The sequence below is a fragment of the Melampsora larici-populina genome (genome assembly GCF_000204055.1).
Source record: "Melampsora larici-populina 98AG31 unplaced genomic scaffold MELLAscaffold_23, whole genome shotgun sequence".
NCBI classification, from domain to species: domain Eukaryota; kingdom Fungi; phylum Basidiomycota; class Pucciniomycetes; order Pucciniales; family Melampsoraceae; genus Melampsora; species Melampsora laricis-populina.
The window spans coordinates 727,514-741,230 of NW_006768787.1; the positions used below are offsets into that span (position 1 = coordinate 727,514).

General features: G+C 42.1%; 5 protein-coding genes across 5 annotated transcripts; 3 read left to right on the forward strand and 2 right to left on the reverse strand.

Moving 5' to 3' along the window:
- Nucleotides 1-1,359: 1,359 nt before the first annotated feature.
- MELLADRAFT_107429 (uncharacterized protein) lies at nt 1,360-5,073 on the reverse strand (the record flags this gene model as incomplete). Its single annotated transcript, XM_007411115.1, has 4 exons — nt 1,360-1,413; nt 1,721-1,882; nt 3,031-3,125; nt 3,960-5,073. 4 exons carry the CDS (start codon nt 5,071-5,073, stop codon nt 1,360-1,362), a joined length of 1,425 nt encoding a protein of 474 aa, XP_007411177.1.
- Nucleotides 5,074-5,869: 796 nt separating this feature from the next.
- MELLADRAFT_63995 (uncharacterized protein) lies at nt 5,870-6,471 on the reverse strand (the record flags this gene model as incomplete). Its single annotated transcript, XM_007411114.1, has 2 exons — nt 5,870-6,050; nt 6,104-6,471. The coding sequence occupies 2 exons, from the start codon at nt 6,469-6,471 to the stop codon at nt 5,870-5,872; spliced, it is 549 nt and encodes a 182-aa protein (XP_007411176.1).
- Nucleotides 6,472-7,653: 1,182 nt separating this feature from the next.
- On the forward strand, nt 7,654-9,373 carry MELLADRAFT_63996 (uncharacterized protein; the record flags this gene model as incomplete). Its single annotated transcript, XM_007411022.1, has 7 exons — nt 7,654-7,828; nt 7,920-8,111; nt 8,179-8,240; nt 8,268-8,446; nt 8,561-8,691; nt 8,930-9,037; nt 9,108-9,373. 7 exons carry the CDS (start codon nt 7,654-7,656, stop codon nt 9,371-9,373), a joined length of 1,113 nt encoding a protein of 370 aa, XP_007411084.1.
- Nucleotides 9,374-10,002: 629 nt separating this feature from the next.
- MELLADRAFT_87862 (uncharacterized protein) lies at nt 10,003-10,853 on the forward strand (the record flags this gene model as incomplete). The annotated part of the gene is made up of 2 exons (XM_007411023.1): nt 10,003-10,733; nt 10,811-10,853. 2 exons carry the CDS (start codon nt 10,003-10,005, stop codon nt 10,851-10,853), a joined length of 774 nt encoding a protein of 257 aa, XP_007411085.1.
- Nucleotides 10,854-11,496: 643 nt separating this feature from the next.
- Nucleotides 11,497-12,278, forward strand: MELLADRAFT_63997 (uncharacterized protein; the record flags this gene model as incomplete). The annotated part of the gene is made up of 2 exons (XM_007411024.1): nt 11,497-11,662; nt 11,737-12,278. The coding sequence occupies 2 exons, from the start codon at nt 11,497-11,499 to the stop codon at nt 12,276-12,278; spliced, it is 708 nt and encodes a 235-aa protein (XP_007411086.1).
- Between the last annotated feature and the right edge of the window lie 1,439 nt (nt 12,279-13,717).

Below are 13,717 nucleotides of genomic sequence, written 5' to 3' on the forward strand. Positions count from 1 at the left end.
GGGCGTACATGGTCTGAATTGCGGTGGCCCCCAGGCTGGGATACGGCTGTCGAACGGCCCAGGCAAACAATTGCCTGGGCCGAGACCGTGGCAATTTTCTTTGGGGCTTATAATGCTGCAGAAGAAGCTAACATCTATTGGCCTAGCTGGATTCCAATTCTCATGCCCCACTGATAACACGACAACGGAGGGCGCGGCTGGTAACCCAAAATCCAGGGATTTCTGGGTAAATCATGAGTGGCAAATTATTCAAGACTGGCTGGTTTGGTTTGACTGTGACTTGAATCTAGTTTGGGTGACGGCTGCTGATAATGAAGTAGACAAACTCTCTAGGGGTCTGGACCCTTCAAAAGGGTCACATAACATGTTAGAAATTGAGATACCATCTGACCTATCTCATTTATTGGTGCAACCCACCTATTCATCTTTTACATCAATAACTATGCTGCCCGCGCAAATAACGCTAAAACGAACCGGCCCTAATACCATGGGAACTCTAGACAATGTAGGAGAAGCAATTCTGCTGGACGGCTGGGCACCCTTGACAATGCGCCAATATGCCGCAGCAGTAAACAAATATTTTTCTTTCTTGAACAAAAAACCTTCCCAATTCCCTTCTACCGCAAAACTCATCTACAAGTTCATCCTCTGGTGCAACGACCTATCACACGGAGGTTTGGTTATCAGCAACACAAGGAAACATTATCTGACAGGCCTCCGCATGTGGCACGTCCTACAGGATGTTAGGTTTCTGGCCTTGGACTTAGACCGTCTATGTCTTTTGCTGACGGTTTCAACTAAATGACAACTTGTCCCACCCAAACCTCCTCGTGTTGGGTTAACGTTGATGGATGTCAATCACCTCATCAGAAACCTACCTGGCAGACTTCTCCCAAATCTGACCCTACACACCCTCCTTCTTGTTGGATTTTGGGGACTGGCAAGACTTGGTGAACTGAAATTGCACGTCACCCACCCATCAGTATTTATTTGTTGGCGTGACATAAAGTTTTTGGTGGACGACCAGAAGGCAACAATTTGCGTATGAATGGCAAAATTGGCACAGCCTGGGGAGTTACAGTTCCTATCACTACACCAAAACACAAATATACTGCGCGGTTTAGAAAACTATTTTTTTTATAGAAAACTCAGTGGAGTTTTCTAAACTGCCAGGATTGCAAAAAAAAACCACATTTGAAATACAATCCCTGTGTGTAATACAGATCCAAATTTATTCAGACCTATTCAGACTGTGTTCAAAAGAGCCCTCCTGTAATTGATCCTAAAGATCAGTTTTAACTTTTCTTGCTGTCAGTCTGGGAATAAGAGTTGTGACATTTGAAAGATGAGACACATGACTCATTTCCGAGATGAAGTCTCTGCAGGCTTATCTTCTCGTGTCCGAATCTTTTTCTCCATCATGAAATGCAGTCCAGATCAGTTAACATATGCATAACCATAGAAGAGAAAAGTACAATCCTGATACAGAATTTGTATCTTCGTAAAGTAAGTAAAATCATGATAGACATTGAAAAAACAGCCTGATACAATAAAGGGTAGAATATCAGCGGTTAAGGATAATCATGCCTATTGTAGGTACATTGACATGCTTGTTCAAATCCCCTGGCTTATACATGACCCAAGCACATTGTGCTATCACCTCGTCCAGCTTGATTAATTTATTCTCTGTAGGACTCCACATTTGCAGAGCACACTGTACTGCAACATCAGCAGTATTGAAGGGATTAGGAAGTTTGCTCGGTACAGGTGGGAAACATTGTACGCATAACCACGTATTTGTGGTATTCTGGGATGCAACTGGAGTTCGACAATGGGAAAAGATTGAAAATACTTGTCCAAAACACTCAGTACCCTTGGAATTCTTGAAATATATGCAACAGTCGTCAGGATTTTGTGTAAAGGCTGAAATGTATCCATCAGTGTGTTGAACACGCTTGTGTAATTGGCCATGAGCTGATACAGGCAAATATCCTATTGAATCACTCTTGCTAAGGGAAGCCCAATCTTCTGGACGAAGCCATATACATTCGTCCCTATGTGATTCATTCAAGTAATCCACCAGCAGTTTCAGGACATCATCGGAGAGAGGGGACAGCTTGGAATTTGATGGTCGATTGCACCGCCGTGCGGGTTGAAGGTATAATGCTTTCAGACGCAGACAGAACTGTTTAAGGCCGTCGGGAAGCTTGTCATCCTCTATCAAAGCCAAAAGATTGGAAGCACGGCAGAACTTTTTGAGGAATGTTATCTCAAGCTCAGCTGAAATCATAAAGACGGCAAGGAATTGTCAGAACACCATAGCTATCTCAACACAAGGTGATATTGAGTTCACTCACTGATACGGTTATTATGCTCAGCTTTAGGGATTTTACCCATCAAGCGCTCAAATGGGAAAGACCACCATGCGCGGACTGGCCCAAATCTTTCGAGACAATCAGCAAGATGCACAGCCATGTGATGGTTTGGGGCGAGTTTACAGTGTTGGAATAGTATGACAGAGCCTTCTAGATATTTTTGAATATGATATCGGTAGCTGTTGATGTGAGATGGACTCATGACACGCTTAATCCTGAGATTGATAATTGAAACCAAATGGTAGAAATTTTTGAGGAGTGATTTCTTGATGTGGTCCTGGCCTGACCACATTGGTATCAAAACTAAAGGAAGCTGAATGGTGATGAGACTTCTCCATTCGTCAGCTTTCAATTTTCCAAAAGAAGCCTTGCCCAAAACAGGTATAGGACGCTTGATCCAAGTGGGTGTGTGAATATGAGGAAGTATCGCATTGATGTGCCAAAGCACTGTCGAATCAAAGATGATTTCCTCTAACGGTGGCGCATGCCATTCCCCCTTCCATCCGCTGTCATCAAATGGATCGAAGTCTTGATCACTTGACAAAGTATCGGCTGAAAACTCTGCATCATTGATGGTCTCTTCGTTTTCGTCAATTTCCTTCGGAGAATCATCTGCGTGTGATCGACGTGGTAGTGGCTCAGAGTGTTCGCTAACAAGACTGAGTAGTTCAACCGTACTGATGGGTGGCAATTGTTCCTCGTCATTTTCGAGGTCCTTCATTGCCCAGAAACGCCTGACATGCCATGAAGCTAAACCAAGAAGCAGGTTGTGCATTGAGTCTACAACATGATACTGGATTATATTCCAGTATTCAAGTTCTATGAGGACAGAGTAGGGTACTCCATGTGTCTTGAATACCTTCTTTCGATCCTTGACTGTTTTTGCATCACGAGCCTCACATGCCCATTTGAGATGCTCACAACATGTGTGAGGTGGCCATGTGCTTTCGTCTAAGTTGTTGATGTTTTTCTTGGTGAGAAGGCAAAACGAGCAGAAATAGGTGGCAGTCGCGCTAGGAAATCCAAGACAACGACACAGCGATGGTATATCAGCAACAAAAACCAATAGTGCCGCTCTGATGAGACGGCCCGCCTCGTATTCGTGAGTCCGCGAAAGGAGTAAGCCCAATGACCATAGAGTTTGAAGTTCCGTGACAAGCGGCCGCAAAATCCAATTCATTTGCTTGAGCAAAGGCTCTCGAGGACCAGGGGCGATTCCCACCACAAAGACATTCTCCGGTTGATGTCTTAGGTCGGGAGGAAGACTGAGACAAACCAATACTACAAAAGTAATTGAGGTATGATGACCACTTTGCTTGTTGCCAAACGGATTAATTGCATCTACGAAAAGCGCAAACGTCATATTACTACTGCTACTGGTAAACTGGTTTCCATCAGGACCACAGAACTCTTTCCAGAGTCAAGATTGATAGATGCCGTGTATTTCAGAGTCTGGATCATACGGCTTTGAAGATTCAGCTGCTGAGATCTCGAGATATTCCTCAATCTTAGGGCGAGAGAGTAGACGCGACAGCCAGTCCGAGAGCTTCTGGAATGCATAGCGGCAAACAGGCTTCTTGATACCGCGAACATATTTCACAAGAGGTTCGCCACAGATTGTCTCTGAAGAATTCAGCTCGGCATCTTCTGCATCAGATGTACTGTTGCTTGGATCATATGAATCAGAAGGACCGCCAGGAATGTTTGCAATACAATGATGACGTCGTGATGGTGCAGAAGCTTTGGGGTACATTGCAAAACAAGAGCTGCAGCAATTCATGAATGTAAGAGCTGGGTCTAGCTCCAACCATCCAAAGGCCGTGGAGACTGAGCTCGGTATACGTTTAAGGGTTTCAACCTCGGCAGGAAGAAGTTGATGATGCGGGGACTTGGTAGGTAATATTCCATAGGTTGTTGAAAGCTCGATTGTAATACTTTGAACATCAAGAATCCATTTGGTTATCAAGTTTGAGGAGTGTCCAATGATATCGAGAATCGAAGCGGTCAAAGCGACGTGAAGAACAAGTGGATTGATAGATTTCAATTGAAAAGAGTAGAGACCGTCTGGAATTGATTCAAAAATCATAGTGGAAGAAGGTTCATCAATCACACTAATCTCTTGAAGGCGAAATGATGAAAGGAAATCATAATTATGGAACATACCACAATCAAGGACTTTCTGTCCTGAAATTCTCGCCAACTCTGCCTGTGAACATGTTTTAGTAGACGTAGATTCGGAATCCGCAGAAGGTACGTTTGGCGTAGGAAGGTCTGGTGACTCTATTTGGACAGCTTGGCTAGAATTGCCTTCCAAGTGAGGGTCCTGTGTCACCTGGTGGGACATATCTGATTCTGTTGAATTACATGGTTGACCATCTTGACTTAAAACAGGTTCGGAAATGATATTCAATCGTTGCAAATCCGAAAGAAGTTGGTCTTGAGCGGACAAGGGTGATGCCGGAATGGAAGTAGACGTAGTCCGTGGTGATTTGACGAGATTGTTTCGAAGGTCAGCACGTTTGTGAGCAGCGCGTGTTGCTGGTAAAACCTCAACACCGGAATGGCTGACTCCGTTGGCATCTGGGAATACTTGATGACGGCACTCGTAAGCTTCGCATAGGCATACGGCTCGATGAGGCTGTTTGGATCGATTTTGACGCGAGGGCATTTGCGATAAAGTACAAGTGTTGATTGACATAATAAATTTCAGAGGACAGAGAACAAAAACCCGTGCACAAAGTGTATTTCAAAAAGTAAACAGCATGACTTTGACGGAACACTTTTTTTGAAGAACGTGGGACTTGAGATATCATTTACAACAATCACGTTGAGCCACTCTGACTTTCTGATTTTGAAAAAGAAAAAGAGGAATCAAGAACTATCAAGAATCTTTTTTTGATATTGTTTTTTTTTGGCCAAGAAGATTTAGAATAAAATAGGAAGATGGGAGATAAAGAAGAGAATCAAAGAGATATCACAACAGCATGAGAAGCACTGATTAGACTAAGCGGAGCTCAAAGTACGCAGAAGAGTGGATGTAGAAGAAGCTTGAAGGTATATACATAGCATAAATTCTGAATAAAAACGATGAACTACATTCTGGCACCTTGTGGAAAATCAGCTCTGTACAATGCTCATGTAGATGATTGTGAGGTTTGGTTCATCTATGTGAGATAAGTGTCAGCGGTTATAGCACCATTATCATTAGAAAAATTCAAGATACATCCATGAAAGAACAAACATGCGGGTAACTGAAACTTCTCTGACCTTTCATCCATTGTTGCGGTGTCCAATCCTTCCAAAATAGTATAATGGAATCCAGGGATGAGCAGGATACCAGTATCTTTTACGTCATGAACAAAGCGAAGATAAAGAGCCATAAGACATTCCTTATTCATGGCCAAAGATCGTACAAATACAGAGGGTGCAAAGTAACGTAAAGCTAAGAGAAGATCCTTGATGGTCTCGTTCTTCACCCAATTCACATGTACAGTTCAAGGCCTTCTAGTGAAGCGATTGTTGACTGGAATAGCAAGGTCTTTGTCGACGTAGAACTTGTATACAATTAAGATGTCATCAATGGTTGCTGAGGATGGAATCTTGAAGTCAGGGGCCTTCTTTGCAATTGCTTTTGAAAGCATTGGTCGGGTGGTCTTGCGGTCAAGTGGTTTAAATCTAATTGATTGCCATCAGTATCCATCGCAACAGAAGGAGGCGCTAAGAGATACGGTGAGAGTAAAGGTCTGACTTCACGCAGGAAGGCATCTTTGAGTTCGGTCTTACTGTGAGAAGGGCGACTTTTGGTACCGGGATTGAAAAGATAGATAATATTATAATATTCTAGTTTCTTAGGGGTTTTGCTGACTGATTCAAAGTCGCGTGTAAGGAATATGCGATCGTTTTCCGAAAAGGACTGGACCTTGGACCATATGATCGATTCTACAGATGGATGTCGTCCTGATGATGCAGCGGCTGGGTTGTTTGCGACAGGCGGAGGTCCTGAACAAAGGTTGGAACCAGCAGGGTGGACACCGGTAGGACTGAGAGGGGAACCATGGGAGGAAGCGGTACACTTCTTGACTTCTCTTGGGGGCATGATCAATGGATATCTATTGACCACCAAAAATCATCAAACATGAGCGTAAGTATTTATGGACAAGGCAATCAAAGAAAAGATTGGGTACACAAACCAAATCAAAAATACGCACTTTGTAATGAAGAAACTCAAACTTATGACCAGGAAGCTAGATTGTATATAGTGCTAAACAATAAGTCTTCCTAAGGTCTGAGGCTTCTAGACGAAGATATCAAGCGAGGAAATTGTGATGCTTTAGTATAAAGCGAGGATATGATAAATGGATCTTGATCACATATGATCTTACGTTTCGGGGTAGTAAGTTGAGAAGCGGAAACACAAGTCAGTGTATTTGAAAGACTATATATGTATATAGAATTGTGAAGTTCAATGATGATTTGAAAGAGATGAATCGAAAAGACTGTAGTTAATTATAATGAAGAAGCAGCAGATGAACACCGAGTGCACCAGACCCACCAATATAAGTACATGCATTTCCCTTGTTTGTCTGGGCTGCTGTGCGAAGAAGGGATCTTGAACTGATGAATTGTTCATCATGTTGTTTATCTGATGTCAACATTTCCCCTCCAGCGTATCCTTTGAGGGAAAGTCAGATATGATTTACAACAGTCTCCTAGTCAGTTGCACGCAATCAAAGAAAAATATTTGGTTGCTGTATACCACAAGGACCCATTTGGAATTTTGGTGTTCTCCTTTACTGTCATTGGTCCCTCCTGTGGTTACGTAGGAGGGACATGCATTGATCCTGAACTTCCTGAATTGATCAGGTGAATCATGAACTAAAGGGTAATGATTCGGAAGAATCACGATTCCAGTAACCAAATGGTCATCAGTAAATTACAAAAATTTCTATCTGTTGCTCTTCAAGTACAACGTTTGTAAGTTGGTCAGACAACTCATCATGCAATTGATGTGGACCATCCAGATGGTAATCTATCATCTCACCGCGTCATCCATGAGGAGAGCTCAGTACATGAATGCTTCTTGAAGCTGGGCGCTCAACCAATTTTTGTTTACAATCACGCAAGACTGATATAAGAGGACTCTTGTATCTAGTCATATTGCTACATGCCCATCCCAACCCACCATTTTTTTCTTCTTTTCTCTCTTATAGTGTTATAACTTTTGTGATCAAGTACATACCAAACTTCTCTCTTCTTTCGTCGATATTCACATTCAGAAATGTCAGAATCGAGTGCTCAAGGTATCCCACAACCCGCGCTTGACCCCGACAGTCCCGGTTCTAATAAGCAAACCATGCTTGACTGGCTGCGTATCAATCACCCTCATACAGTCATCCCTTCGAAAGCTAAAAAAGCTGAAGTGGCAAACATCTTGCGAGGGACACAAGCTAAAGGTGCGTCTTTTCTCCAGTCCTACAATCTCTTACTTGTTGAAATTCACTTGCAAGTGATGATTGATTTTGATTTCTGACTACTAAATGAAAGATCAAAATTCAGGCTCTCAATCCAATCAATCCACCCCCGTGATGTCACAAGTGGCTCGCTATCCTACTCATCAAATTCTGCACAAATCTTTACCCCTTGCAACCAACACTTCTAAACTAAGTGATCAATTGGGAAAGCGTTTGGCATCCCAAGAACTGACTCCGTCTCATCCAAAGAAGCGTGTCCTATCTGGTAAGTACTCCATATTTCCTCCGTCGCATACATTATACATATTGATTTTTTTTAAATTTCCCTGTAGAGACAAAACCGAAGATTGCTGGTCAAACTTTTGAGCCACCAAAGCTTTCCAAGGAAACCAAGGTGAGCCATTATCCTACAAGATCTTAGACAAGCGTGCTAATTGAGCGTTCCTGCCAGTCTTTAAGGCAACCCAGGCTATCCAGCATCATATCTAGTCAACCCGCACAATCTAGCAGCTCTAATCGGCCTCTTCCTTCCCCACAAGTTTCCCCTGTCTCAAATATCAGCAATGAAGATGAAAAGAAGGAACTGGAGGCTCTCAAGAAGTCAATCTTTGTGCCATTGATTGATCAAGATCTTGTCTTACAACACACCAAATCCCCAAACGCTTCATTCAGGCCAGAAGCGAAACGGCTACACACCCACATTATTTGAGGCAGTTCTGGGAAACCGAATTCAAAATCAGTGCAAAAACAAAGCACTTCCAAACCGAAAAATACCCAAAATACGCCCAAAGATGTAGATCTTACACAATTTTCTGATACTGAACTGTTTGAAGTTGGGAATCTGGGTATGCTCACTGAACTTTCCTTGAGTGCTTGATATAAAGCTGACTTCTTTGTGAAAAAACAGTGATTGGGAGAGATATCCCCGCCATTGATCCAAACAAGAACTTACCCCTTAACGAACAAAAGAGAACCAGTGCTGATATCTTCATATAAGAACAGAAACAAATAGAACTTGGTAGGCTAAATATTGCTTTCTATCTTTGTCTGTGCTGTTAGTCCTGATTATCACGTTTCAATCAGTGCGAACATTGGATGAACAACTTTCTCGTGTTGAAAGTTCACTCAAAATTGTCAAGGAGAAAGTCGGCACAAATGCCCTTCAAGAGTTACAACAAGACCAAACAAAGAGTGTGTGTTTTTCATTGTAATCGACCAACCAAATCCCCCAGTTGACGCTCAAATTTAAATATATTTGCAGGTCTAATTGAAAAACACTCAAGCAATCTGGAGACCACAAAGAAAGATATCCACGCACTGCGAACGATGGTTGAAAGTTTGGATTCCAAAACCAAAAACTTACAACGAGACCTGGACAAAGCTCACTCAACAATCCAAGGTTTTGAGCAGATCCTACGTAGACTCTTAGGTGGTACTGATGATAGTGATCTTGATGAGGAATATGAGGAGAATGAGAATGAGATTGAAGAAAACGAGTCTTCTTCCAGCAACAATAGTGATGCCTAGGAACACAAACATTTTTATTAGGCACAAGTTACTTTAGACATTTATACAATATATAGTTTGCCTTGACTCTCTTGTGTGTGTTTTCTTTTGTGTGCACCCTTTTTGAAACTTTCTACGCTCAATGAAAGATCCATCTTACCCCATCATGAAAAGTATACAGTGTACACTTCAAATTGGGGAGGCTAGCAGTCATATATGTTTGAGGCCCAACCCCAGAGTGCTTTCAAACATGTTATTTACGGGCGGATCACAAACAACCCCCTCAATGTCGGTATGTTCTCAGCATTTGTACTTATTGCATTTGGTGTTGCTCAAAGAATGAGCGGTGAGTGGGGCATATCACCGCTTCTCCTTTAATTATCATGCTTTACCTAAATGCAAGTCTATACTATATACATTTGTAAAAAAATCTATCTCCAGTCGGAGATGAGTACACCTGCAGAAGCATTTCAATTCAAGATTTTTGAACAAAGGCTTTTTGTTCCACGGTTGATCTGTCTTCTCCTAAGATCAATTAGAGCTTTAATGTTGTGTCAACCTTCTCTCATGACTTTGAAATCCACCCATTCGAACCCATCTCATACTTTTACCCTTCCTCAGATATTAGATTCTTACCATCTTGAAAAATCATGTCTTCCAACGAGTTCAGATCCTACGTTTTCCTACCTGAATATATCCTTGAATACGTTGTTGGTGAAAATAACCCTAGAATCGATCCCGACCTCTTCATAACTAAAGCTACTCCCTCACAGATTGTGGAGGTGATCTTAGCATTTCATCCTCATCTCCAATTTACTGAAAACGCTTGCAACAATCATGAGCTCCTCTTGAAAGTTTTCATCGAAATGATTGCTCCATGTTTATCTAGATTAGTCACCTCTTTCAACCACAATCAAAACTATGTTCAAGCCTTATGTCGAGCTCCCATCTACATCCCTGCGGAATCTACCAGAGTGATCAACTCTAGTGTGGATCTTGACACCAAACGAATTGGGGACTTCAACCTATGGGGTCTCACGAACTTCAAGAACGGGAAATATCGACTTGCATCCAAACAATTGAATGCGTACTTCCTCAATACTTATAAGTATCTGAACAAAGAAGAGCTTGATGAACTCAAGTCTAGCGAAACCAATGCCATCAAGGCTCTCCATGAGACTTTACACCACCTTCAAGATTCCCACGTGTCTATCAAAAGTATTCAGCTTCGGTTATGTCAGCCCAAACTCTCACGAACCAAACGTGAGGACCTTGAGGAGCAGTTGAAATGTGCCAAGGCCTCATCGAGATCTCGTCAGGATATGTTCAATATGGGTGTACAAGATATTGGATTTGTTACCGCGTTTCTCAAGCATCATAGGTCAGTTTTTCATTCAAAGAATCGTAAGATCATTTACAGTTCACTCATCATTGGTTATATAACACTTAACTTTTTAGGGACATCCTCGACAAACATCAACTATCTCATTCAGCTAATTAGCCATATCCAATGTCATAATATCAAAACTACATTTTGATCAATAGTACTTTTGGCAAGGGGAATTCTTGCGGAAAAGTTATTTTTTGGTAGTGTTTCATCTGTGTTCTTAGTTCCAAACTTGTCGTGATATATTGTAATTGATAGAATGGTAACTTACAATGGGATCTATGAAGCAATAGGAATTTAGTTTGACAATGCGAGTATAAAAGGATGTATCCAATGATTTGTCATGACTTGTATACTGATTGATCAATTGAGAGTTGATCTTGCTTTGATTTGACTCATCAATTATAACTGGTAGCAATGTGCTTGGTGATATACAGACCTATCGGAAGCTCATGATAGGCAGCCGCCAAATCATCACAAAAGCAAACCTTTCCAGTGTTTCCTAGGTCCCCATAACCATGTACATTTTCACCCAAGTATTGAAAGGGTTTTCAAGAGTAGAATTGCATTGCCAACAATGATCAATATCAACTAATTCAGTGATGAGTTGATGATGTTCGCCAGCTTGCCATTCACAGGTTATTTTATGATCTGAAACACAGAATCATATATACATCATAAATATGATGGTTTATAATTTTTCTTAATCCCTCCTTCTTATATATCATTAATTGTGTGCACCTTTTTTTGTCTGGTCATGCCCCCGAAACGTACACGTCGACCGAAAAATCCTCATATAGCCCCAGTTCTTAGTAGCCATGAACTCCCGGATCGGCGCCGTGAACTTCATGACAGTCATCAGATTGGAACCAATAGTACAACAAAACTTAGGTGTAGAAAAAGAGAATCAGATTCGGAACCTGGTATGTTTCATGTATTAAAGTCCGATCCCCTTTTGCATTTTGGGTGACTTTTCATCTCATTACGATCTGTGTAGATGACAGAAGGGATGCTCTGGAGAAAATTGGAGTATCCCTCGGTACAAAAAGTACTTGCAAACATTTACTTAACCTCCTCGACAAGCGGATTCGAAGAAAAACACCACGTCTTTCAACCCAGTCCCAGCCAGTTCCATCTAAGCAGGATCTACAAACTCCAACCACTGCAGTGTTAAACCCGGGGAATCAGTTAGATACAACTTCAATCCTCTTGCCCTTGGATCAGGATATCGAAGACAATCAATTCGACAACACTCAGCTTACACTGCCTAGTCGCCTAACATCAACCTCTTCACCTTCAAACGAGATTCAACATCACGAAAAGTCTAAATCCAAGTCAGCTTCGAGTCCAATCCGGAAACCAGAAGATGAGCTTACCAAGGATCAAGACAATAGGACAGGCAATGTTGACTACAATCAATTCGACAACACTCAGCTCGTCAATATGTTGAAAATGGTCGGACTAGACACCAGCGGACTCGCCAGGAGTGAACTTTTGGACAATTGCCGTACATACAATGGTCTAAGTAAGGTCCACTGAGTCCGACTATAGTAGCCTAGCCGGGATCCAAACTGATGAACAAATGCTTTATACCAATTCAGTAATCCTTCCTTGAGACCTTATGAAAGACTCTCCTCACAGTACGAAAGACTCAAGATTGGAGAATTCGCAGGAAAGGCACAAATCTCGACGTATCCAAGATCGTCAGTTTCAAAACTTATCCACTTCGAGATTCCAAAACTCACAATCAACTTTCCCTGCCCTTCTTTTCACGGACATCAAATGACCATTGAAGAAGTTCCTATAACCCCAACCACAAGCACTAGTATACCCGGAGCCGGCTCTTCGGCCTCAGTGCTTCCTAGCCTAGAGCATAAGCGATTCCTATACCCTTGACCGCGTCCTACTTTCCTCACATCAAATTCTTCAGCTTCAATGGCCACTTGACATAAAGGAAAATCAAAAGCAAAGTCAACCACGAATTCGGGTTCTGATTGGGAACCAGGAGATGAACCTACCAATGAATCTGACGACGAGATGTGTGATGACAGGGATGAACATACCGACCCTTTTGCTTCTACAGAAACCAGCAAACCAAGTACTTCACCTTCTAGACTGTGCCCTCCCGAGACCCCGCGTGACAGGTGAATGTCCCAAACAGAATCTCTCCAAACCCTGCACCTCAAGCTGACCAGATAATTCTCAATCTCATCTTTCTCAGCAAAACCATAGACATCAGCACACTTCACATCCTTCTCATGGGAAGCAACAAGAAGGTAGAATCTCTAGAAAGCAAAGTGAAAGCTTTGACTCAAGTAGTACATAAAATGGCTCGAGAGCCGATTGATAATCCTTCTCCTCAATCAAAAAGACGCGGCGGCCGTATTGGAGTGAGTCATTCAATAAAAATATACCCATACATACAATCAATATCTAATGGTATCAGAATCCACTTGTGTAGGATCGTATTAGGTTTCATGTTGATACTCTCATTGGGGTCAAGGACGGTTCCGATCTTCCACCACCAGACAATCCAGGTGAGGAGGGTATGTCTGATACAGAACTTACACCCACCAATGATCAAAACGAACCTCTTGATCCTTGCTTCCCATACAAAAATGGACCTGGACACAAGGACGCAACTCCTCAAAAACTCAAAATCATGAAAAATATGTTAGCATCCGCGGGTCTTTCCAAATTCCGTCCAGATTTTTCAAAGTCAGCATCAGCGCCAGAATAAAAATGGGCTTGGAGTGTTTGCTTGAAGATATTTCACAAGCTAGTGGAGTGCGGCGAGTACAACAGAGTGACTGTGGGCGGAAAGGATGACACCTTCACAAAAAAGTGTCTTGACACACACAGTCAATCACTATCTAAGCGGTAAGTCAATAATATCAATATTTTGTGATGTTCTAAACTGAAAAGCGTTTTGTATATGCTACTTTACCATGAATTGTTCATTTGAATAGGTACCGCTT